This window comes from Nylanderia fulva, unplaced genomic scaffold, assembly GCF_048542155.1.
Source record: "Nylanderia fulva isolate GAGA-0341 unplaced genomic scaffold, ASM4854215v1 Scaffold18, whole genome shotgun sequence".
Classification (NCBI taxonomy): domain Eukaryota; kingdom Metazoa; phylum Arthropoda; class Insecta; order Hymenoptera; family Formicidae; genus Nylanderia; species Nylanderia fulva.
The window spans coordinates 535,572-562,818 of NW_028190055.1; the positions used below are offsets into that span (position 1 = coordinate 535,572).

At 40.7% G+C, this 27,247-nt stretch overlaps 1 protein-coding gene across 2 annotated transcripts in view; it reads left to right on the forward strand.

Moving 5' to 3' along the window:
• Positions 1–595: 595 nt before the first annotated feature.
• Positions 596–27,247, forward strand: part of Glut4EF (Glucose transporter 4 enhancer factor) — an 88,457-nt gene continuing 61,805 nt past the window's right edge. The window contains exon 1 of one of the 2 annotated variants that reach the window (XM_029312429.2): positions 596–1,806. In XM_029312429.2, the coding sequence (XP_029168262.1) occupies positions 1,414–1,806 (393 nt within the window). In that variant the 5' untranslated portion in view covers positions 596–1,413. The remainder of the gene's footprint in view (positions 1,807–27,247) is intronic. The other variant, XM_029312430.2, reaches the window with a different exon arrangement.

A 27,247-nucleotide genomic window follows, 5' to 3' on the forward strand; every position in this document is an offset into this window, starting at 1 on the left:
GAAATATGACGTATTTCGCGAGAAATACGACACAGTATGGGATGGACGAGGAACTCGCGGGAGAGTCTGGCGAAGCCGGATTCTTTGGAGCGGCCGGCCACTCGTACTCGCGTTTCGCGTCACCGACATTCTCAGCTGACAGAGCGAGAACACAACCGCCTTATTTTGCTCAACAGCTGATCTCGTCGCTCGCGCGACGAACGCGCCGAGAGGAATGATTCGCGCGTCTCTGCGAATCGGTCGATCCCGAAGAATCGAGATGGAGCGCGACGACGAAGCATCGTCGTCCTCGAATATTATTCGCATGCGAAAAAGGTCGGCGTCGCTTCGCAGAAACGCCGGGAACGCCGAGTACGCACGACCGAGGACGGAGAGGGGCTGACGAGAACGAGAGAGGGAGGGGAGAGAGAACGGAGTGGAGCGTCTCGTCGGGCAGGCGCCTTTGCTCCGAGCGCTCTTAGCCTGCGATTTTTTCCCGTTTCTCTCGTTGTCCGGGCGGAGGGCCAATCGGAGTAAGTAGGTCAGAGCGAGCGGCCAATCGGCGCTCGAGGCCGGGTCACGTGGCTTTGTTGTTATCATCAGCTGTTTTTCCCGGACGGGCGGGCGGCCGGCCGGCGCAGTGAAAGCCGCTTCGCGAGTCTTGTCCTCTCAGTCCCTCCCGGTCGCTCAGCTGTGCATCACATGTCGGGTACCGCGGGTCCTTCCACTCCCGTACGAATCACTGTTAAGCGTACGAGCGCGACCCCGGATCACCTCCGTCTATCATCGGCGCGTATCAGCCCCGTGCTATTATTATGCTGTCAGCAGCCAGCGTGTCCACGCCAACGCATCACCACGAATCGATCACGAAGTGCCTCGAATATGCGGACGGCGTGACGGTGAACGCGGGCGACGGTGCACGCCGCTTTGTTGATACGCTGAGTTCTGTGTTCAGGCCGCGGAGGCCGCCGCGTCCCTCCAGCGTCTAGAGAGAGAGAGAGAGAAATCGAGTGCGAGTTCTCCTCCTTCGCGGAAATTTAAATCCGCCACCGCCATCGGCGCGGGCAGGCGCGTCGAAGTGTGCGATCGGTGCGTGACGGAAAAGCGGACGGTACGATGACCTAAAGAGAGTTCTCTTGGAATTTAATCGAGTGCTGGCCGGGGCGTCCTTTCGAGGGCCGAGTGCGTGTTTCGGTCTTGAACCTTCGATCTCGTTCGCGAGTGGATGATAAACGAATTGTATTCCCTCGAACTTTGTCCGCGTGTTAATCGCGAGTGCGAGAGTTAACACTTGGCGCGCGAGTGCGAAGAGTGCCGTCCGAGAGACGCGATTGATCCATCGATCGATTTGATTTTTGCAGATATATACAGGACCACCTCCGAGACACCCCCTCCCCCCAGGTGATATCGCGTAATCGGCAGAAGCTGCGAATAATGTCGACGGGCAAGAGGCTGGCGAAGCGTAGCATAATCGGCACCAGGGTGTGCGCTCCCGGCGAGGACGGCAAGTACTACAGCGGCGCCATTTACGCCGTGAAGACGCCGCAGACCGCCGAGTCGCCTCCCGGCCAGAAGAGCGTCACGCCGAAGACCCTCTACTCCGTGCGCTTCGACGCCGTTCCGGGCGGATGCCCGCCGAGTTCCAGCACCGAGTACTCGGATCGCGACCTGATCGGTCCCGGCTTCGGCTCCGTCACCAGCGCCCGACTGGTACCCGGTCAGAAGGTTTACCTCACGTACAACGGTAGGGAGATCCACGCGGAGGTCACGGAACATCGCCAGCATCTCGACGAGGTGGACGTGGTCATTGCCCCGAACGGACAAGAGGTGAGTTTACGTTGTATCTCGCGCGTACTTTGAGTAAGCAAACTTTCTTCCCGCATGATGTTCCCCTGTGTGTAGACATGTATGCGTGTGCGTCGCACGTGCGACAAGTGTGACAAAATTGATCGCCGACGCGTTTTATTCCCCCGGAATTACGCGGCGTTCACAATCATTCTAATGTTGGACAAATTTAAATTATTTTTCTAGTTATGTATGTGCTTGTATGTATATCGACGATAAATATCGTTCGCGAGAGGCGATTCGAGCTCATCGGATTCAGCAGATACCGTGCATCAACGCAGGAGAATTTTAATAAATTATATAAATATTATAAATGAAATAAAAACAGATTGTTATGAAACAATATTGCTAATCTTTCTTTCGCAATTAATTACAGCGATATTTTATTCCGTAAACTTGAGAAAACTATCTGCCGAAGTTTACTTGTGCAAATCTCGTGAGAGAGAGAGAGAGGCAAACAGAAAATTGCATGCGCAATTTGTGCACGACGAGGAGGAGACTTTAATACTTTTTCTAACTCAACTTTAAGACGCGACGCGACGTGCATTCTTAATAAAACCGGCGCGTTCCTTTTCCCGGAGAGTCATTTCAAAATAAACTCCGATAAGATCGAAAGTCGCGCGGGTCTTTGCATTTTTATTCGCGTATACAGAAAACGCGCAATTCGAGAGGAAGAGGATTCCGCGAGGCTTTTGTCGGAGAAGAGGAGAACCGGTTGCACAGACGCCGCACGCACATGTCACAATCGGATCGGGGAATATATTCTTAGCTTCTTCTTCGGACGGGTTAACGATCCTTGAAAAGATTAACGAATCGAAGGCGTAACGCGGGCATACCGTGGCGTCATATCCCCGGTATCTCTCTCTCTCGCTCGCTCTCGAACGCAGAGATTAGCGAGAGTCCCGTGAAAGAACGCGCTTGCGCGCGCGCGCGCTATCCCGCCCGTTTCGCGAGATGATCGCGCGAGCGCTCCATAACGGAGCAACACGCTCGTCCGATAACATCGAGCGGCCAGTATCACAAGATCCGCGCGTGATCTAATTTCGTCAGACTCGCACATGCCGCGATTTTTCCCTCTTCGCGCGATGCGCTGTCATTGCCGCGGGATATTATAATCCGAATCGCGACGAGATGAAGAGGATATATACAGGTCGGGATGAGGTATATATATATATATTAAAAAAAGAAAGAGAGGAATCGTATAAAATTGTCGACGCGGGAACCGCCGTGGCCGACGACGCGCCGATGCGCGCGCGTGTGTGTCGTTAATCAGAAAATTTAATTTTCGTGACCTCGTTCCTAAAGTGGACGATCGAGTGGCTGGCCCATTTACGCGGTGCGCATGAGCGCGCGGTCTCTTCCTCTCGCGCCCTGCGTTTCATGGGATAGGATAGATGATGGGTATAGGAGAGGGATGGTAGCTCCTCACCTCACCACGCGTTGCATCCCAATTCGAACGCGTTGCTAGATGCCTGGCTTCGAGACACGAGCCGGAGAATCCAGCCGCGCCTCTTTTAGCCCTATTTCCCTTCTCATCTCGTCATTTTCGGCAGAAAGACCGAGAGGGAGATGATTATACGCACATAAACGCAAGGGTGTGTGTTTAATGTATTAATGAGAGGAGGGACGTGAGAAATTTAAATTTTTGTCGCATTTCTTTCTCAGAGATTATTTTAATCCGCTTATTAGACTGAATTAAATTAATTATTAATTGTAAGTTATACGTAAAGAAATATCTGATTTCTGCTCTCTTTCTAAAATCTTATACAAGTATACAGTATAATGGTTTATTTTTTTCTATAGTTGTTATTGAAATAATTTAAAAATTTTAATATATCCGGATTTTATATTTTTCATTCATCTTGTTTCGAGAGTAATTTTAATAGATCAATGAAGCTTTTGCGGAAAAATACCAAACGCAATATTATGATTCGAATCATTTTTAGTTAAATGCTTTATCTCAATTATCTCAAAACAGACGAAATAAAAAAATTAAAAGACTCTGGTATTCTTTAATGATATTTTGAAATAAAATATGTTTTTCTTTACACGAAAAACAAAATAGTTTGAAAAACATTTCGTTTTTTTTCATCCCTAATGCTGTCGAATTATTACATCGACGTCGCTGTGCCAAATGCAGTAAATTTACAAAGTTGACCAAGAAACATCTCGCGCTATGAACCCGAGACGGTATAAAATTGAAAGTCGATAGGAGCGGACGGGTTAACGAGTGGGTTAACAGAGGAAAACGCTTCTCGACGTCGTTGACGTCACACGATCCGTACACGACGCGCGATCCGTCAATTTTCTCTCGGGCTCGAATTACGGGCCATTCCGCCGCATGCATTTTTGCACGCTCATGAAAACGCAGTATACGCCGTGATAAATGCCTAACACGAGGAATAAACCGTCGACTAAAAATTTCCAAACGCTGACAACCGTATTTTGTATTCTTATACATTCGGCCGAATACTTGAGCTCGATAGAAACACAGTATAGCGATTTATATATATGCAAATATATATATATATATATATAATAATACTGACCTTTGAATTTTGTAATAATAAGTTGACTAATCGGTTTGCGACGACTGTGATAGGTCTCGTCTATAATACGTAATACCCGCTAATCCTTATTAAAGCCTCCCTTATTAAGCCTGTATTCCTACGTCGGAATTTCTTGACAAAGGGGGTTTTATCCCCTCAGCCCCAGGTGCATAATAGGTGCAATAGGTTCGCATATACCATCGCGCTCGATGAAGCGTGAAAGAATACACACGTAGTCGCGATCCCGCTACGTAAAGGCGCGTTAAGATTCGTAATGAGAGGCACTGGCCGACAGCACTCGCACGCACTCGTATATGCGTGAGCGTGCGAGCGAGTACACGAAGCGATAGCCGCGGCTTTTATGCGCGCGCGAAGCGGATACGGTAGTACTCACCCGGTGCGGTGCACCGGCTACCGGGGGTGACCCCACGTGAAACGCATTAACGCAACATATATATATACAATATCTCTCTCTCTCTCTCTCTCTCTCTACCTCCGTTAGACAGCTCAGGCGTGACTGGCGCGCGGCTCCATTTCACAGAAACCGTGTTGTGTTGTGGAAAAACGAGCCGTACTACGCGTCCGCTTTTTCGCGGCTTTTATATTACGTATTATATTTTCCGCTTCTCTTCTCCGACCGTGTCTTCTCGCGCATCGGATTCGCTTAATCAGCTATAACTTATACAGGGTGTCCCAGGTACTTATTGTATCACACGTTAATGGGAGATTCTTCAGGCGATTTGGAGACGATTTTTCCTCGCCGAAAATAAGGGGTTTTTCGTAAACTATGTGGAAATAAAATATTAACAATAAAATCACATTCTTTTAATAATTTCATGTAGAGTTTACTTTAATAGAATTTTAATTTAAGGCTTAGTTACAAAGATACATGATTTCAAAAATTGGAAACATTAAAAAAAAGTGATGACGTTCCTCGATATTTTTGCCGAATGGGACACCCTGTATATACGATCGGATTCATCCGACAAATGACGTGATATTTTTTTAGTTTGGAACAAAGTAGCGTCGCTATCATCAGATATCGAATGTTGAGGTAAGCTGATAATTATATGCAAATTTTTTTCGTCGCGTTTTTGCACACGTGCGTATATAAAGCGATCAAACGTACGTCGTCTCTCGATTATTCCCCGAGAATCGCCAGCGAATTTTTACGATCCGGCCTGTACGACTCCTGTCACGCCGGCTTTAATCGCGAGGCGCCGCGATTAATGGCTCGATAGAATTCCAAGGCGTAGTAACGATCCTTCAAACGCGAGATATCTTCTAGCCATTTGTTTACGCGTACAATATATATGTAGATAGGAAGGAGAGAGCGAACGCGCGCGTGTGTGGCAAAGTTTTAACGACGCCGAAGGTCGCTCAACCGTGAATCGATAAATAGTGGAGCTCGTTAATACGAAATACGTGTAGGCAGTGATTTTCGAAGCTTCTGCAGCATCTTCTTGCGCGTAACAAGCGAGAGACGCGGATATATTTTCCTCATACGCACTCGTATGCAAGAAGTTTACGACGCAATGTTAATTCCCTATTAACCTTTAACTGTTCGGCGCGAATCAAAGTATTCGGAACAGCGCTTTCGGTATATACATGAGCGCTACATGCATATAATTTCATAAATTATCATCTATTTATCTATAGCTTAATTTTTTTAACATAAAAATAATTATCGATAAAAATTAAATTTCAAATTTACTTGAGAAAATAAAAAAATTATTTTTTACTCATGCTACATTTAATACTAAAGAAAAAGCAAAGTCAACAAAAAATTGCGCAGCTTGTCATGTCAATGACGTATATAACCGGCTGAGCTAAAGGTTAATGACGTAAATGATTAAGATAATAGAAAATAAATTACAAATGTTTCTGGTATACAGTGCGTATTAGAAAAATGTTGACTTGGTTGTGCGATTGAAATTTATATATACAAGTAGAGGAAAAAGTATAAAAAATTGAATAACTTGTTTTAATTATTAAAGCTTGATATATGCGCGAAGATTTTAATTGCAACATTAGTAATTAAATTTAACGGTTGGTTCGACGCGTCAAGAATGATTAATGCTAGAGCATCGTTGCCAAAAGATCTCGATGACATTTATAACACATCTTTCAGTCGTTCGATCAGTCGTCACTTTTCTATCCGAGACAGGTGTAGATTTCAATACCCGCGGTCATGACTTGTCAATCGCAACCTTGCAAGGTTAAGTCATTCAAATACATAAAATGTCAACACTGACGCCAATGGATGGTCACGCATAACGGAGTTGAGTACTGCTGAATCGCGAATTTTATTGCAACGAAATGGTGGCGAAATTTTGCACTCGAGAAATACGCGATGGGAAAGTGCTTTTCATAACGTAAACATATCCACAACCTTTTACATTTTTGCATCAAATTTACATCTCAAATAATATTCCGAAGATATAAATTAAATTTGTAATTAAAAATCTTTCCAGAGACGCGATAAAGAACTTTCCATCGATAATTTTTTTTTAAATCAAAAGGTTTAAAATAAATAAAAGAGTAAGCATTGATCGAATGACTGAAAATAATTACGAATCTTTTTACTTGGAAAATAATTAAATTTATATTTACGCAATTATATATATATATTCTTTTCTTCGGATATTTATTTTTTATCCTAAATATATCCATATATTATTATTGCAGAAAGATAAGAGAAAAAAAGAGAGATTCAGATTTTTAATTTGTAAAATTTGATGAGTTTGTATAATAAATTTTGAATTTCGTCATCGAGACTTTGAAAACCAATATTGCACGTTCTCGCAGTGTCAACAGTTTTTCGCGCATTTCCGCATCAAACGCGGCGAAATTCGCGAATAGCGGTAGTATCAAGTATCAAGTATCATTCGCCCGTGGAGACCGACAGCGAAAAAAAAAAAAAAAAAAAAAAGGTCGCGGTTGAGCACCGCCGCGGGGCTCCGGATGTATTTCCCTGGCGACGACGGTGAAGGCGGCGGAACTCGATTTTAAAGTCCGCTTCGCGGAGAGTGCACCGGCCGGCCGCGCCGGTTCGCCACGGAAATATCCGGCTGTGCATGCGAAATAATGGCCGCGTTTAACGGTGTCACTCGCTGCTCGATCACGGCACGGTACGGGTATACGATGGGGCGTGAGCCGATTGAGTAAGAGAATCCGCGCGCGCGCTCCTCTCGTGCGTGAATCCAAAGATAGACATCCCGGCACCGGCCGGCCGCCAGCCGAACCTGACTGCCCCCAATTATAATACGTATACATATATATATATACACACACACACATAGCGCACGCGGCTGTACGACGACGCGAGACGTAAACAACGCGTCGAATGCGTGCGGGACCATCGGCGTGGTGTGTTCACCGCGAATGCGGACGACTTTTTTCATGCATAAAGTCGACGTGTGCCATAACAATCGCTGCATGCATGCGGCGAACCTACCGGTATATCGCGCTCGAAATTTAATCTTGCGACTTCAAAAGTTGTTTGCCTTTTTTCTCTTTAATTTTGTGAATTATTGATATTGATTTTTTCTCTCACATACGTATATGTATACACGCGGAGAATTTTCTCTTAGAATTTACCCTGAAAATTATATGGTAATCGTAGGATAATATAGTATTGGGAGAATTTTATAGGACTTTCTCCAATTAATATTTATCACACCAGTAAAATTAATCGATATTTTATATCTTATTGTGGTAGATATATTAATATTTTTATTGTGATAAATATTAATTAGAGAAACTATTATCACGATTGCCATCATGATTTTCAGGAGAAAATGATCTCCGTATAGCTATACGCAATGTTGATTCGTAATCTTGAATAACGAGTTCGTCGATTGGGTTATAGCCACAGAAACGTTTGCCCATCTGGTACTTTGTTTCGTCATTGACCTAGTATCGGAAGACAAAAGCTACGCACAAATATACCGCAGAAATTGTTACGAGTATTACTAGTAATTGGATAATATTACCGAGCGTATTATTAGCGGGAATTACACCGATTGTGTACATATGTATATGTGTGCGTCTATATCCGTATATTTCGAGATTAACGTACAAATATTTGATTAACCGGCGTCTGCGACGCGCAAAGGAAGGTCTCTCGCGGATATGTTTTTCCGTAATAAACCGCGCAATCGGGCCGCATTATCTGTCCCGGGGGCTAACGCTTCCGGCAAATAACTCCGTCTTATCTCTCCGCCGCGCCGGTGTGGAGTTTTAATATCTCCTTGCTTTTCCTCGTTTATCCGCGGAGTGCCAGTTCGTTTGATTGGTGCATGCACGAGAGCCTAACTCTCGTGTCCGTCCAACACAGCTGTCGACAGCCACAAGATGATACTCGACGCATAATTCATCGCTCCAGTTGCTCTCGCCACGTGACAGCAGGTGGCCAATCTCTCTTTCGTCTTTGTCAAGGATATCGCAAAGCTAAAAGCTAAATAGCCCGTCTGCTCAAGTTTATTATTACTTTTCACGGATCGGAAATTTTCGCGACAAGGCGAAACGGATAGCGAACGTTTTACATCCGGTTTAGATCGTCGCGGTTAGCTCGTTTAAAATAGCGGGAAAGAAATATATTCATTGTCGATCGGAGAAAGTTTGCCCCTGGCCATCGATACGATAGCTTTAATCAATTTTATCGCTTCGTGAATATATACAATAATGACATCCTCGTGCTAATCGATGTGTTTATGAAACGGGCAATTAAATTTCTACGAAATGTATATCGAGAAAGTTGTAACGTAGACCGATATTGCGAATGTTTGTACGTAAAACTTTATTATATATATATATACAAAGACAACACATATGCATATGATATATAATTTTGCTTTTATTCAAAACATTTAATTGCCGTATCAAATGTTTGGCAAATTAAATGGAACGTTTGAAACAAAGTAAAATGTACGGTAACGGTAAAAATGCGAATTGCCGGGACAAACTGTCGAACTGTCGAACGTCTGAAACGGTATTCGCGATCGTACGAGAGATTTCTCGACGCTGCGAGCTGAATTATGTCATACGTGCTCGCATCACTTGGTCGGTAAATAGGTTACGCAAGATGGATCGCGGATATCTACTTTGCACGCTATTAAACCAGGCCAGCATCGCCGGCGTGTATGCACGCGTTGTTCGCGAGTAACAGCGAGTCCAAGCGCATGATAAACACAGCACGAGAAAGAGAGAAAAGTCGCTCCAGAAGTGCGCCGGAGCTGCCTGCTCCGTTAAACGTCATGTACTTATATCTCGACACATTTTACCAGACCGGCACGTTTTAAAGTACGCTAATTCACATTTCAAGTGCACGATTCGATTCAAAGAAACACATTTTTTTAATAATATAAAATAAATATGATATTGAATTTTTTTAAATCAAAGAGGAGAAAAAATATCACATTTTATAACTATGCTATAGATATAACATAGAACCGAATATAATCATCGCTCATCTTTTAATCTTACGAGATACACGTTAAATGTTAGCTGTGATTTATTGCCCGACCATTACTACAAATACGTATATAGCTATAACTCTGGCGTTTTTTTCAAAAGCTCTCTAGAAAGTGCATCTGGTGAACGTTAAGACATTTATGACACCTAGGCTTCGACCAGAGTTCTGTTATCCGCGTCGGCCATGCGTGTAGCAGCGCGCGCGACTTTCTTTTTATTAATATAATCAGACACGCCTGTTGCCACGAGCTGAGAGTATAAGCCGAGGAGAAGGCGATGAACTTACGCGTCTTAAGGACTGTCTGCGTCGCGAGTTCGATTTCTAAATCTTTCTCTTTTTAATTTCTTCGAGTCGTCACGATTCGAAGATCTCTTCTTGCGACATCGCTTTGCTTTCTCGTGATTATTTATCGCGAATTCTTTATCGATATTAATCCGCGCTACGATTATAATGTGAATCATTTCTTGCGAATCACTTTATTCTTCTCTTATCTTTATAATTTATTGTGAACGTATAAATATTTGGTGGAGAGAGAGAGAGAGAGAGATGTGAAAATTTATAAATATAATTATTTAAGTACTAAATAATAGGCAAACACAAAAGAGCAGTGGACAAATAATATGAATCTCTTCGGTGGAGTTTTTTATAATACGAAGTAAATTTTCTCGTAATTCCTGTAAATTAAATTTACTGTTTTATAAAAAATCTAGAGCAAAAACTTTTTTCCTCAACCCGAGACCATTCACGGGTTAACGATCGATTTCTGCAACAAAAAAAAGTCTCAAGAACTCGAATTGCCGCATAACGGGGCTCTAAATGCCACTCGGTTCGTCGTTAAAGAAAAAAACCCCGGTGCAGTCGATAAGTTTATGACGTAAGCGGAAGTTCATCCACTCGAGCTTGAACGAGCGTCACCGATATTCCCGGTGCGGTTCAAAAGAACCGACCGTAACACTCGCAATACGATTCTATATTGCATATCGAGCGCTATCGAGAAACTTGATTATATATATATATATATATTTGCGACATTTTTGTCTTTTTTTACAAAAGCCGGGTAAAATATGAGTGATATAATCCATCGCGGTTAAGCGTTATCGGTTACCTTTCTCCCTCGACTCGCGAGCTCGAATTCGAGTTCGAGAACGACATAGCGCGGATTGAGTTCGCAAACTCGATCGTACAGGGCAAACCCGGCAATGCAACACCGCTGTTCTCTCTCTCTCTCTCCTCGGGTTGCTGCCGGCCGGCCGGCCCCGGGAGAGTCGATCCTCCTCCCTCTTGATTCCCCGGCGAATGCCGACGTCGTTTCGCAATCATTAGCACGCTCGGGCACAATCACCTTGGATATTGGAACGGCTTTGTCACGGCTTGCAGCGACGCATATACCATACGGGCGCGATCGCGAAGGAAGGATTCGTCCGCGATTCGATGTGCGACGAGACGGGGTCCTCCTTCGTAATAAGTTAAATTGCGCGCCGTCGTCGTCGGAATTGCGAAACGGAACGCGCGCGTGTCGGTATGCCTTCACCCGGCTGTCGTCATCGTCGTCGCCGTTCTGGAATTCCTCCGTCGAACGAAATAATCGCTGCTGACTCGCGCCCACGCTCGTATCGCGAGACGTGGGTTACGACTCTCTGCCGTTATTTGCGAACCCGAGGAAAACCTCATCGGCCCGATTCTTAAGGTACCATTTCATGTGCAGCATACCGCCGCAACACTTTGTTGCTAGTGGGGAAGTTCGGTTCAACAGCAAAGGCAGCGAAGCAGAAGAATACGCAACTATAGTTGATTCTAATTATCGTAATTCTAATTTTGAAATAATAAGAGAACAAAGAAATGCGCTTTAATAAATTTTGATCACGTGACTTACTAGCTGCTGCAGCATGCTGCGTATATATGAAAAGGCACTTTTATGCGAAGCGGGATAAATCGCGGAGCTCCTTTCGGTTTCGAATCAATTTTTATCGCCAGACTTTATTATGCAAATTACTTATTCGAACGCAAGACAAATAGATTTTCTATATATATATATATATATACGTGTTTCCAGATTGAGTTTTCGAACGCAAGAGAGTGATAAGATACCCCCGTCGCGTGTAAAATACGATCGTAAAAATGTTGCGCGCAGCTATGAAAGCTGCGATACGGTTTAGATATCAGCTGCAGGAAGTGGAATCGAAGCTCTACGGCTCCGCTATCTAAACTATTAGATTTTATTAGCTTCGACACTTATATATAGTTGATTAAAAACGAAAAACGAGCATATTTTTCAATATATTTTTTTTTATGATAATCTGTGTGTTAAAAAGTTATTCAATATATATAGCTCATTTTTACGCCTTGTTATATAAACGCGAAAAGTACTGTAAGATTACATAAAAAAATATCTATTATCAATTCATAAAAAGAAGAAAGTGCTATATTAAACGTTAACATTATTACATCCAACAATGAGATAAATGAATTTTACGAGGGTAATTATTCTCTCTTGGATTTTTGCAATTTTTGTTTCACAATCTCGTCATACAAGATAATTCAGATTAATTAGCTTTCAAAGAGGGCACGCAATCCCGATTGATTTTGCGGAAAACTCACGTATATAAAAGATCCGTACACGTGTTCCCAAGGTGACGTCTTAGCTCGACGTCGAGTTGATACGCAAGAAGTAGCTTATCGGTTATAATATTTTCAAGTTTAAGTTCGCCTTTGTAAAATCAGCTGATGCCTCGCGAGGCACGTACGTTCGCGCGCTCTCCCACCCGGTGATAACTCGCTCGTAAACGAAGTCCCAGTGACGTAACGATGCAGTACGCGTCGTAAATTATGATCGATAATGTAACCTTGTGCGTGCGGAGGTAACACGCATGGACACGGGAAGGGGACGAGAGAGAACACTTCGGCTTCCGCGAGACTCCCCGTCGATCTCTCTCTCTCTCTCTCCCGCGGTCATTATTATTCCTTCCACTTAGCCGGCAAGGAAATCATCTTGCTGCGCAGCGATAATACGCCTCGCTTTAGCTTTACGCGTAGCTTTTTTTTCCCTCTTCTCGACTCGACGCGATTAGCAGGAAGCGGAATATCGAGGACGAGGTAGGATAGAGCGCGAAATTGATCGTCGACTGAATTCGCTGGCTTTTTTCGCGGCGTCCAATAAACCCGTGTATTTATATATATATATGTATTGGTGTAGAAACGGTTGCGTCGCTGGTGCATGGCAATCGTAGACGAAGGAAGAGCGTACCTATCTAGCTGTCCGCAAATTATACGATTGGTCGCTCAAGGGTAACACTTATCGATTTTCCAAGTACGGAATGGGGCTCTCCTTTCGAGTACATTATGGAGACGGGCACGACAAATTGCACTTTTTTTTAAAATTTTCGTTCTTCATACATCGCGATTCTTGATTTCGCGCACTCGTGCGCGATGAATTCTCCCGAGGAGAGATTTTCTCGTCGAGGAGGTATTATGGAACTCCGAGAGAGTATGTACGTGCTCTCGCGCGCGCGCGGGAATAATCATTTCGGATCCAACGCAAACAACGCGAGGCTTACCGTCCGTTCGAAAGCTCAGGAAACAATGCATCTGTTGCGTAAAACTCGATCGCCATCGCGCGAAACGTTCGAGGCCGAACACGCGCGATAAAGAGCCGGGTTCGTCGTATGGAACGCGAGGACGCGAGGAAAAGTGGCGCGTATATTCGCTACGTCGAGGAGAGAAAAGCGAGGTCGGGCCTTTCTCAGAAAAGTGGGTCGAGAAGGTAATCCGATTGTACGTATATACGGAGGCGTCGCCGGCCGGCGTCCTTGTCTAAAACGCGCACGTGGTTAGACCGCTTTCACGTATACGTCGTACGGTTTTTCGTCTTCTCCGTCTTTCAACCGATACGTCAACGCCATAGGAATTTTAGCCTTTTGGGTGTCAGGTGTTGAAATATGTGTACCTGCGCGCGCTTGCGATTGGCCGAGGCCTCGATCCGCCAATGTGTCAAGAACAGCTGATGGAATGCAGCAATCATCGGAGAGTTTACACTGTGTCGTATTTAACGACCATGGGGTATTCTAGACCTAACTATGTTTCGTTATACGGATTCTTTGCGCAATTTGTGTAAACATTTTCTCCGAAGAGAGAACGAATGAGAAATATTGTTGCGAGTCTTTACATTTTTTATATTCTTATAAATATCATTATATCTAAATTAAATCAAAAATTATTTACAAAATTGAAATCTCCATTTCCTCTTCTCGCTCGCTATATTCCTAAGAAATTTCTTTTTTATTTACGTTTGCAACTTTTCTCGAGAAAAATTGAGACTCCAAATTCAGAGAATTTATAACCAAATTTGACAGGTAGGCAGACAAATAGATAAAATTTTGAAGGTAATGCATAAATTATATCGAGAGAGGATTAACTTGCGCGTGAAAGAAGCTTATAGTCAGCAATCTCGAGAAAAATAATAATGCGTGAAAAGGTCTCGTTCCTCCGCGATTGTCAACGACATCTTCGTGGAAAAATCGTGAAGATTCGACTGTGCCATTTCGCCGCTACAAATCTCCCGCTTTCCGCATCGTCGCCGTTTACACCTTACCGAATGTTCCGCCGTGAATTCGCACGGCAGATTTACTACAGTTTCGCGAGTTCACGAGTTCTCGGCGATGTGGGACAAACGACCGACCGCTAGTCTTCCGCTTCATCGATTTAAGCGATTTTGCAGCGGATGCTGCTGCCTGAAGAAATTGTAGGCCGGGAAAATAGGCGGAATAACCGAGATTCGTGTTTACTGCGTGCGGCGTTTTATTGCGATGTCGATTGCACACCATGCACACTTGCGACTTGATCACCGAGTTGAGAGTGCGAAGAAGTCGGAATCTCCGCTTCTCCGCGAAGAGAGGCGTGATTCTCCCGGGCGCTGAAGCGTGAATAATTGGCATTTGTGTGTGTGTGTGTGTGTGTTGTGTTATTGTTACACTAATCGCACGAGTAACGCGTCGGTGTTTGTCATGACGGAGTATATCGCTCTCGGGGTGCGGCTCGCTACTCCGTCACAAAAGTAAAAAAAAAAAAAAATCCATCTGAATATGCAAATACCGGCTATCGGTGGCTGTTTATGGATTTCGTCATTGCTCACCAGTAGCGGCTATAACGAACGAGGTGAAAACTGCCATTTTCACGGTATTATATCATGCACGCGAGCCGCGTTGTCGGTCACGAAACTTGGTCTCGGAGCTCATTGGCAGAAAGAATAATGAAATATCGTTCGAAAGTTTTTCCTTTTTCTTTTCTTTTTTTTTTTTTTTTAGAGAAGCCGCTACTATTAAATCTCCGCAAATTCCTATAGAAAAAAATGATATAAAAGAGTAGGAAGTTCCATAATTGCATATGCACTACTTGTACACCATTTTCTCATAATATACTGCACAATCCAGCGGTATCGCGCGATATCATTATATCGTTTACGCTACACTTGGTTAACTTTCGAATGCAAATTCGCATGTATATATGCATCACACGCGTGATGGAATCGCGAGCGTTCTCGTGCTCGTTACGCGTGGAAGTCTTTTATCTTATTAATGCGCTCTCTTCGGGTTACCTTCTTCGTAATGGAATGAGGATTGCGTTTCAAATCATCTTTATACGTATATGTATTATATACACGCGCCCCTCTATCCGCGATTTTACGTCCGTTCGTCGATGAAACAAGACGACGGCTCTACCTCACCGGATGGGTGACGCGATGTTAAACGCGTTCATTCATCGCTTTAATCGTCGGATATGCTTCTACACGTCCCGGATTTTTCGACAGCTTTTTCCGTTCCGACAGACTTTCTCGCTTAAAATGTCCCAATTCTCGAGGAAAGTATATATTTTAACGAGGCTTTTAATTTTATATAACGCGAGTGCGTATAAATTAAATTAAATTAAATTTCGAATGCATTTTTTTAAAAATCGCGAAGAAACGAAGGTTTCTTCGTCGCCGGCGAATTAGATCGAGGATTAAAAAAGAATTCCGGTAAGGAGGACGCGACAACAGATGAGTAAACCGCGAAAGAGCGGGGGTGGACGGGGGCGGCACGAACGAAAACAAACTTTCGCTGCGTACGACGAGGAGCCACGACGATGGTTTATATACGCGAGTAAAGGCGCGTACATATATATATATATATAAAAGAGACTCAACTCGGAGAGAATCGCGTCGCCGCGAGCTGTCGAGAGGAGAGGAGAGACGAACGGCGCGAGAAAGAGACGAGGGGGATTTAAAAGGGGGCCAGAAGAGGGGCGAAAGGCGGCCACGTACGTACTCTCTGTAACACAGCGAGAAGAAGAAGCGTGTGTGCCAGGCTCGTAGAGCGCGTGGTATTTTACGCAACGTCGGCTGTGATATAACGGCGAAGTATAGCTCTTCTCTCTTTCTCTCCTTTCATATATATATATATATATATATATATGTGTGTATATATATATATATATATATATATATATATATATACTACGCCATACGCGTAGGACACGCAACATGCGTCAAAACGCGGCGTGAAGGCGCGCTAAAAACGGCGCGCTCATAACGAGGACGTCAAGTCATTCGCACGTACGAATCGTTAACGGTAAATATTGACCGACGTGTGCACTCTTGTTATCGAGATATCGACACTATAGGATTTGACGGTAATTCGCAAGTTGTCACGGCGAGAGAGAGAGAGAGAGAGAGAGAGAGAGAGAGAAAAGTGACGTCACTCTCCAGTCTACGTATATACGCTCGCTTTTCGCGACACGTGTTGCTATAACACGAATATATATGTATAAAATTTCAAACGCCACAGGGCACAAACGCACATCCCGAGACCTTTCGAATATAATGTTTATATATATTCACCCAACGACGATCTCCTCATAATTAAATACCGCCCCGATCTGACGATTGCATTTAAGGTTGCATAAAAAAAATTTTGACATTTCTCCCTCCCTCTGGATACACGTGTATATATGATATATCGGAGTATTGTTGCTCGCCCATCCTTAATTCGCGCGCGAAACATAAATTATTCGATTTTCCCTCGAGCGGCCGCTTTGCATATCTCCGCATGTCATTTCGCCTCGACAATGAGAATATCGTCGTAATAGCGGTTACGTCGAGAGTCGTCCGTGCACGAGCGGGCAAGAGAGAGAGAGAGACTCGTGGCAATGGGTGTGGGTCGCGTTTACCCGGTTTCGCTGGACCCGGCCGAACCCAATGACCTAAATGATACGACGAAGCGGGTCGCAGCCTAGATTCCGCCGCGGCCTTTTGCCGTTGCCGCGCGCGCCGACAATGAGCAAACGCGGCGCGTAGTATCTCGCGCAGCCCGGATTTTCACTTTCGCGCGGGAGTTGACACTCTCGTCGCGCGATAACGAAGTGTATCGGGCGATAGTCGTGCCGCGGATAATCGGGCGGAGGGGGGAGATATATGGATCGCGATCTTGAAGAGGGAGACTGGTCTCGCGGGATAATAGATATCTCGCAATCTCTGTCTCGGAGTTTATTATTGTTCTGTACGTAACGCGCGAGATTGGAAAATCGATTACACATCGGAATCTGTCGTACGTATATATATATATATATATACATGTATGTATGTATCCTAAATAATTATCTTTCGAAGAGAGATCTCTTATAAAATACTTCCAATACCATATTGTCCCAAGATCATCATAATTTTAAGAGAAAATTCTTAGAATTTACCCTGAAAAAAAATCATGATAATTGTGGAACAATAATATGGTATTTTGAAAGAATTTGATAAAATTTTCTTTGATTAATATTTACCACAACAAAAAATATTAATGTCTACTACAATAAGATATAAAATATGTTCGATTAATTTTACTATGTATACATATATTAATATTTTGATTGTGATAAATATTAATCAGAGAGAAACTCTTATAAAATTCTTCCAATACCATATTGTCCCACGATTACCATGATTTTCAGGGTAAATTCTAAGAGAAAATTCTCTCCGTGTAGTATTCACAATTAATATTATTATTCATTCGTTATTTGTGACTTCATTAAATTGCAATGCACTTTTCTCGTCGTTCTCATCTTTCCTTATGTCTTCCTGTGTGTATTATATTATTTATCGACGCGGATGTGTTTCCATATGCATATGGCTGCAACATCGGGGGGGCGTCGCTCGTAAGTCACATAGACATATATATATATGTTGTCGGGTGCATCCGATAGCAAACTAGAAGAGAATAAGATGCGTATGTACGTATACAACCGACATAGTCGATCAACAAACACGACGATCGCTCGAGCGTTGCGTCATGATACGAGAGACCGGTAAAAGCGCGATATACATACAGATATACATATATATATATGATATATATATATATATATATATATATATATATACATAACGAGCGCTCGCAAGGCAGCCCAGATTTTCACTTTCGCGCGAGTGAACGTTGACACCCTCGACGTCCTTCGATAGATCAGGAGAACCGCATCGCCGTTCTACTACTACAGAAACTTATATATTAATATATACTTGCCCATAGGCGTCACGACACGGGGGAGATACGTAATAATTATATCGTCGGCGATAAACGTTTGGTTAACAACGCGAGCACGCTCGCCCTGTGATTAAAAACAGCGCCGATATGATTGGCCGACCGTTTCATATATACGCGAGATAATAAATTATTTCCGATAATTTTCCGATCTACGATATACAACATTACTCTTTTTACAATTGGGAATGGGATATAGAGCGAGTCGCGCTCCGCCCCCTCATTCGCGATTGTGTTGACAGCGGCAACTCGCCCCGTCGTCGTGTCAATTTCGTAATCATCGGTAGTCGATGACGTCAGCGAACAAAAATTATTCCGGTATCTCTCGATAATAAGCCTTACGGTAAAATTATTGCAAGCCACATTTTCCTGTTTTTTTTTTTTTTTTTTTACAGAAAAAAATTGCGCAAATAACTTGTGTGTCTAGTGTTATATAATTTTTTTTATTTTCTGAAACATGGGCGTCCGCGAGGAAAGTTTGCCCCCCTTGAAATCAATAAAAAATTAAGCAAAGTGATAAATATAAGGCCAACTTATCGAGCTGAATATTCGAGATGTTCAGTCAACTACCATTTATTACATGTATAAATTATAAAACTACAGTCATTATATTAAAACTAACGCAAATTACAATCATTCTATAAACGTTTCGACCGCACGCGGTCTTCTTCAGTATAATTATTGAAATATAAATTCTTACAATTCACATAATATCGAAATTTAATTATAGTTATTCAGAATCAAGAGTTTTTGAGTAATTAACGCGTGTTTCAATCCGTCCTGTCCAACAATGTTCGCCTCGATATGATCCCTGATTTTGTTCAGATCTCGGATAGTTTCATCGTTAATATGCGAGAAATTAACCCGTTCCGTAGGCGCTATCATCGTTCTTCTTGATAATTTTGCTACTTATTAACAGTTATTAAGGATGACACATAACAAACCAACAATACAGAAAGACAGCTCATTTTAAACTCTCAATGGTAGTTGACTGAACATCTCGAATATTCAGCTCGATAAGTTGGCCTTATATTTATCACTTTGTTTTCAATATACGAGCGACAATTGTATTAATTTAAAAAATTAAGCACTTTACTCTTTTTTTGTTTTTTAAATAAATACTTAAAAAAAAAAGAAAATAAAGAAAAAAAAATTAATTATGCTCCCCCTGGAAAAAATCCTGCGGACGCTCATATTCTGAAACGAAGGAATATATTATTATATTTTTTGAGAAAAATCTGGATAAAGAGAGGAAATTTTATTTATATTACAAACGGGCAAATTTTCGGAGAGTCGCGCGTCTTCGGCAACTGGACGAAACTAGATTGAGGCAACGAGTCCGTGAAACTGGCGTTCGGTTGCGCGCGGACTTTCCAGAAGATTGCTAACTGCGTAATGACCTGTAATGATGCGTGGGAAAGCCAGTTGCGTTTCGGGATCGCCGCGATTGTGACGTCTCGCGTCGCGTTCTTTGCTCCGCGCGGAATGTAACTAGGAATAGTCACGCGCGGCGGGAGTTAGATAAAAATGGGGAGGGAGGAACTCTCTTCTCTTTCTCCGCCGCGCGTGGATGCCATCCGTTGCATCAAACGCTATATATATATACGGACTACCGTTATCGGGCCGACCTGCTTTTTGGACCCTTACGTCCTCCGCGTAGTGCCGTTCACTTGTACAAGCCTCCGGACAAGAACTAGACGGAAATGAAGAACTCCGCTAGGAAAACGCGGCCAATTATTGAAATTGACGGAAACAGATCCCGCGCCCCAGAAAGCCGCTCGCTCGCGACGGAGCTGAACGCGGAAATCCCTTATCGCGTGAAAGATACGCGAGCTAGTATCCGAGCGCGAAGCTGCGTATATCCGCCACCGATGCACCCGTCTCGCCACTTATCTCGATACATACGATCGGCAGATGCAATTGTGAAATTCTAAATACTCGCGGGAAACAGCGGCGAAAAATTCATTATCCAGGGTGTCCAGCAGCAGACTCGATGAAACGAATTCCTTGATTTTTTCAGATCTTCCAAGACCATAGAAATTAATTCTTTCCATGATTTTTTTTAGTATTATTTTTTTCCAAATCTATAATTTGCATATATCTATTTGATAAATCAATTAAATGTTAAATCATGTATATACGATAATCGAAACAAATATGTCACTATAAACTATTTAAATAATCACCTTTGTTATTAATATTATATCAAATTTTTTACTTTTGTCTCTACTAACACATTGAAATGAAATAACACGACGATGAAAATATAAATTAACGAACACGCTGTAGATGAATCGATTTTTAACAACACAGAAAATTAGCGTGCTGGGAGTCAAGGAAAAGTTTAAATTTATTGAATAAAAAATTTCAAATTATTGAGACAAAGGTAGAATAATTTGAAAAAATCCAGATAAATGGTATAAAATTTCCTGACTTTTCCCTGACAATTCCAGATTTATATCCCGGCTTTCCAGATTTCCCTGACCGCTAGACACCCTGTTATCGTTGCCGGAACACGAAATACGGACGTATTTAATTGTCCCGATTGACCAGCGAGATCGTCGCGTTACGCAATGACGTTTATAATGTATAAAAATAAAATTATTTATTTTTTTTTATACGAGCATCGCGATTCTCCGATGGCTTCCCGATCGGGAGCTTCAGCTGGGCGACCGTGACAGTTTCCGTGATATACGAACGCGATGATGACGCGAGCGTTCGCGTAATAAAAGACCGGTAGTGCAAGAGAAACCGATGACGACAAGTGCGTTAAGGTCACAGAATGAGGAATTATCAGTTGCTCGATTGACCAGCTGTCGTTCCTATTTATCTTGAATGAAGAGATTTTATAAAACATGCGCGAAAAACACATCTCGATTCTTTCACGATGCGCGTTGATAGTGTATGATTTTTTTTTTACCTTTTATTAATATTCATGCCCTGCAAAAAAAAGTGCGATTACAAAATATGTAGTTTGCATGCTTGCAATTTTTTTCTCTAAAAGCATTTTTGCAAAATTTTAATTCTAACGTATTTAATATCAATTATTCTTATTACTGAATCATTTTTATGCTAACACAAAGATGTGTCTATATCTTTTGAATGAAAATTTATATCGACTCTTTATCTTCATCTCGTAATATTTTCGCTTTACAATCATATATTTTTATATCATTTTAATTTTATTATCGCTAGCAACGCTATAGGAAGCAAGTCTCGTGGAAATTACAAATGCGTGTTTTATCTCATTATTGTCAGTTTAATTAACTGAATTGAAAAAAAAAAAAAGATTACTGCATTATCGTCATACGTTCATTTAATGCAAATCAGCGGTTTTTTTTAATCGCGAGTCTTTTATTGGAAAATATCTTATAAATGCTTTTTTTACTTGTCGGTTTTTGCTTGTACGTTCGCGCGCACTATCTCTTTAGACCAGCTGGCAATCGCTCATGCTTGTTCCTTATTCAGCGATGGTGTTGCTCGCGGATAGGAAAGAGAAGGGGAGGGGAAATCACGGATTGTGAACAGCGGTGATGACGTCATTTGGTAGTAGCTCGACACAGTGACACCGATCGCCGGCTCTGCCGGAGACAAACCGGCCGGTATCATCAGGATGATTTCCACTCTCCTACTGTTTTCGTTCGTTGTGTCATTGGCAAGGAATAATGATGTAAATATATACACAACCTCATAGACTTTCACTTCTATATACGAGCATCCGCTCTTTACGCATTTTTTTTTTCTAGAGACGCGATCGTTCTCGCAATACAGCAGGATAAGACAAGATTGCGAAGGTACAGACCAGCTATGACATATTTATGAAATCGTCGTAGGCAGTTGAAAAGTGGCAAAACAGCTCTAGAGCGGCTCAAAAATATTGCATTAAATTCTCGAATGTCGCACTACAAAAATCGGTAAAAAATATAAGAAGGAAAATATCTGGAGATTTTTATTCGCGATTACCGCATGTCAATTGAGGGTTAATCAATTCGATAAGGATGTACACAATACGCTACCTAATGTATTTACCTGCACGGACTATGTACGAATACGATAAGAGACTGATTAAGTATCTTTAATTAATTTTCTCGAAAATTTCAATATCTATATATCTTCGTTATTATTTCGGTTAATCTTTTTCCTCTTATATAAATATACTGTATTTTTATTACATTTAACATAATTATATTATGTACACGTCACTCAAAGTATCGTCGAAAACAGAAGAGAGGAGGTTCGATATTTTACGCGATTAACGATCGTGCGAAAACAATTTCTTCCAACACCGTATATATCTTTATTAACAGGTGATTTGCCACGGGCGATCTATATGCTACAAAGCATCGATCAAATGCATGCCTTATCTCCTTGAGATAAGAGATGTGTCGTTGCGAATACGAGATGTAAGTTTCACTGTACTTGATATGACAATGACAAAGCTCAGGGCAGATATCATACTGAAAAATTATATGCTTTAACATTGCTTTTCTCCAAGGTTCCTTTTCTCATTTAATATATATAGTATATATATATTTTTTTTTTTTTTTAATAATCTGAAATATTGAAATTAATTCAAAAAATAAATTACTTTTTAATTTAATTAGTCGCTTAAACAATATTAGTTATGAGTACATATAAAATATAATAATTCAAAATAGCATTTACAATTTAAATAATAGGATTCCTATTAAATTGAACTACAATAAATAGTGAAAAATTATATAATAAAAAATATTGAAGTATTTGCTTTACGAATATTTTTTACTTAACGCTTGATAATGGAACAATAAAATTTATTTCGTATTTTTAATCGTGCATCATTGTTTTCATTCTCGATAAACGATTCTGCACGTTCGGACACATATTTTGTTTACATGTTATCTCTTATGCAGGACGATCGATCTTGCGAGACATTGCACCATGGCATTGACATGTTATCAGAACCAAATGTAACGATATACAAATCTAAAATGGCGACGAGACACGAGATAACGAGTCTGGTGTCGTCATATTCTCGGATAGGAATATAATAAAAGTATGAAAAAATTTGTTTACGTTGCTCCTCGTCGTCGGGCGAATGGGAAACGGAAATCGAGATTGCTGCTTTCGTCGTTGCCGATATATAAACAGTTAATTTAAAAATAGCTCGGTCAGGTAATTGCTCCGCAAGCAGCGGTAACGGGAGACGTGTGAGACTTCAATGTCAGGTCGTTACGCCATCGGGTTGTGCAGATAAGAATTCTATTCTCGTGGCCAGGAAACGCACAATACAGAAAGAAAAAAAAAGTTGAAACGGGTGGCGATGAAGCATGTGTTTACGCGTACGTCAGCATGTGTTCAACAAGTATGTAAGAGAGTGTATGCTCTTTATCGACGTGTCAGATACAAATCTCGCGTAACACGCGGCGCGAATAAACAGGAATGATGTCGAGTATCTTCGTTACCCGGCTCTCGCGGTTTTTTATTTGCTTATATCTAGAGAGAGAGAGAGAGAGAGAGAAAGAGAGGTACCGGTGTCTCTAATTCCGCTCGGAAAACGCGTCACGCACATGGTATTCGTTTAATCGATTGCATCTTCAGACTGCAGACTGACTGCTCTATCTTGATACAGTTATGATATATTGATGAAATAAGTTTTCATACGTCATCATTTCTCGATATATCTCGAATATGCGCGAGCCGTTAGCAACGATGAAGACAACGCAAGGCGATGCGGTATTATATACTGTTGAATATTGAGTAACGCAAATCACAGTAGAAAGATATATTCAGCAGTTGCATCATTATTTTCTCATGATCGCGCGGTAAGGAAAAAATTTTAATTTTGTTTATAGAATTGAAAAAATATGCTATATAATAATCGTGTATTAAATATTCTTGAAAAATTCATTTCAATTTCTTGGAACGAAGAAGAGATACGGCTTATATATTAATGTTTCACATCCAGTCGTGATACATACGATAGTGACAAGTTCTGATAAGTATTTATTACGCCGCTAGATTATTTTTTTCATTCGTATTTCGTTTGCCTTCCGCGTTCTCTTCTACTCGTCTGGTTTTTACGTCGTACAAATTTTGTTAATTGGCATCATTTACAGATGAACGAATATATAAACTTGAGATCATTTGAATAGTCATCGAGTCAAAGTCCCTCTTACTATCGCCCTCTTAGAGACATATCAGGTAAATATTATTCCGCGATATAAATTGGATAGTGCGATAGTTTATTTAATATAAACGAATTTCTTCTTCTCACAGAAGGATACATATAGTTCTCATCGCTGTATCTAATGAAAATTATAATTATTTTCACAAATTCTTTATATGATTGATCTCTCTGTTAACACGTAGAATTTCATTTAAAAATCATTATATATGTATATCGCATTTAATATATTCGCATATATTTTTTATTGGTTATCAATAAGTATATATAATTGTTCCTATAAAATTTGCGGATATTATTACGTTCATGATTACTCTAAAATATATTCTAAAATTCGATAAGCGGTAAAAAAATCTATAGCTCATTGTGATTATAAATATGAAAACGATTCATTAAAATGTTTTCTTCGCAATATACATTAATCTTGAATATTTTTTATATCATATCAATTTTTAAGTAAGTTTTAATTATCTGTATCTGATTGAAGTATTACTATATAAAATTGGTCGAAATTAATAAACCATTTACTAGAAATGAATTTTGAATCTTGCTCGAAAGCAATAAATTATCACGTTGCAACAGTCTAAGAAACTACATATAATGCACCATCATTAATTCTGTTTTTATTTACTATTATCTATCTAATCCATAAGCTGTTATTTATTATATTTTTGGATAGTAACAAAACGATGATTTATTTCCGACATTTTTTCTGTTCTTGACAAAGTTTTCACTCCTATCATTCATCACTATTAATTTGGCATTTTCACGATGAGAAATCGAATTCCGACGTATATTGTATAGCATACTCAAGTCGTAATTTATTGCTATGTGTGTTGCTTTAATCATGAATTTATTGCTTTTACTATAATTAGCAAGAAATTGATATTATAAGATAAAGGTATTAACCTAACATATATTAAAGTAGCACACACACACTGCCGAAAAACACTTACAGTGAATCGTAAATAAAAAAGAAACATATCAAAATTAATTGCTATAAAGTTTAGATTATTCGCGAAATAAATTTAAAATGCTCGATTAACATTTATATGCAAATTACAAGAGTAAACTATGTTATCATAAAAAATAAACGAGCAATTAATTTTACAAATAACAAAATATAAAAATAACGAAATTATGAGAGAAATGCTCATTTCATGGTTTTTACCATCATTGTTCCCTCGAGTATTCTTTTCTCTTATTTATCCTTTATTGCTTCTTCATGATTCTTTCACCAACATGATATTCACTCACGCGAAAACACGATTAACTATGATACTCACGTATACACACTAATCACCGAATATGACGATCGCTACGTACTTTATTTCCAACATATATAACAAAGCGCACTTTATTTTATATCGAGATAGAAGAATGCGAAAATCTTTACGGAAATGCGAACGTTCATTGAAAAATCATATGATCAAATTCGCACAATGCATACATATTTCTATTGCTAACGAATAATATATGCACACATTTTACAGCATTGTTACTACCTTTCATTATAATACAAAGGAACATTCACGGAATGGTATATTTAAGAATGTGTTAGTGCTTCGCCGACTGATCGTGCGATTGATCTCGATCGAATAAATTATGTGAACTACGCATTTTAACAGACCATCAATGTATAAGCACGAAATGTATATGTATATTGTGATAAATATGAAAATGTATCCACATAAGACACCGCTACGCATCCTTGTTTACATACTTCACGGCACGCTAGTGCGATGTAGTGGGATACACCCCACTACACTATTACAACGAGAGATGTAACGGGAAGGGGAGAAGATAAGGACCGACGTCGTCGATGCGCAGAGAAAGATTATTATTCCATCGACACGCGTACGTGAAGCAAGACGTATTGAATGTTGTTCCTCAATAAAGTTGATCTCAAATCTATTTTGGCAGCTTTAGGTAATAATTCCGTCTAGTACAATTAATTTGTTTTTTTTTTCTAAATTAGACGCATTTGCGCAATGTAAGCAATGTTTTCAATGAATCAAATACTCGTGTCTTATACATATATTTTTGCAATTATTTATTAACCACTGAGAAATTTGAAAATGACATTGGCAACTTTTATCCCCGTACTGTGCGATGTACCATGAGAGTTAATGGCTATTTGAGACGCGGTAATCACGAATGATTAATTAATCAGACGAGTTGATTATTATCGATATTTAATACTCGTAGAAAATGACCGTGCTTGCTATCTTTTAACTTATCGTGATTATACTTCGAGAAATAATACGATGACACACGAACCGTGCGACGTATTTTATAATATAGATTAATAATGTATTTTATTGCACACACACACACACACACACATATATATAAATATCGTTTTGTGTGTATCATATAGCGCGCTTTTATTTACATATTGGTGTGATTTTGTTATCATTTGCGAGACGAGACCCAAGTGTACAGAAATTGTTATATGTGTCGTTGTATCATTTCGATTATTTTTGACAAGTATTACAACTAGCGATTATCAACTTGCGTGTTTCATTAATTTTTATGATTATCGTGTCTTAATTAACCATTAACTTGTATAGTATCGCGTAAAAGAGCGATATTAGAATTAACTCGACATAATTTTATATAATTTAAAAACTTTTAAATCATTGACAAAATATATGTTGCAGATATGAAACGT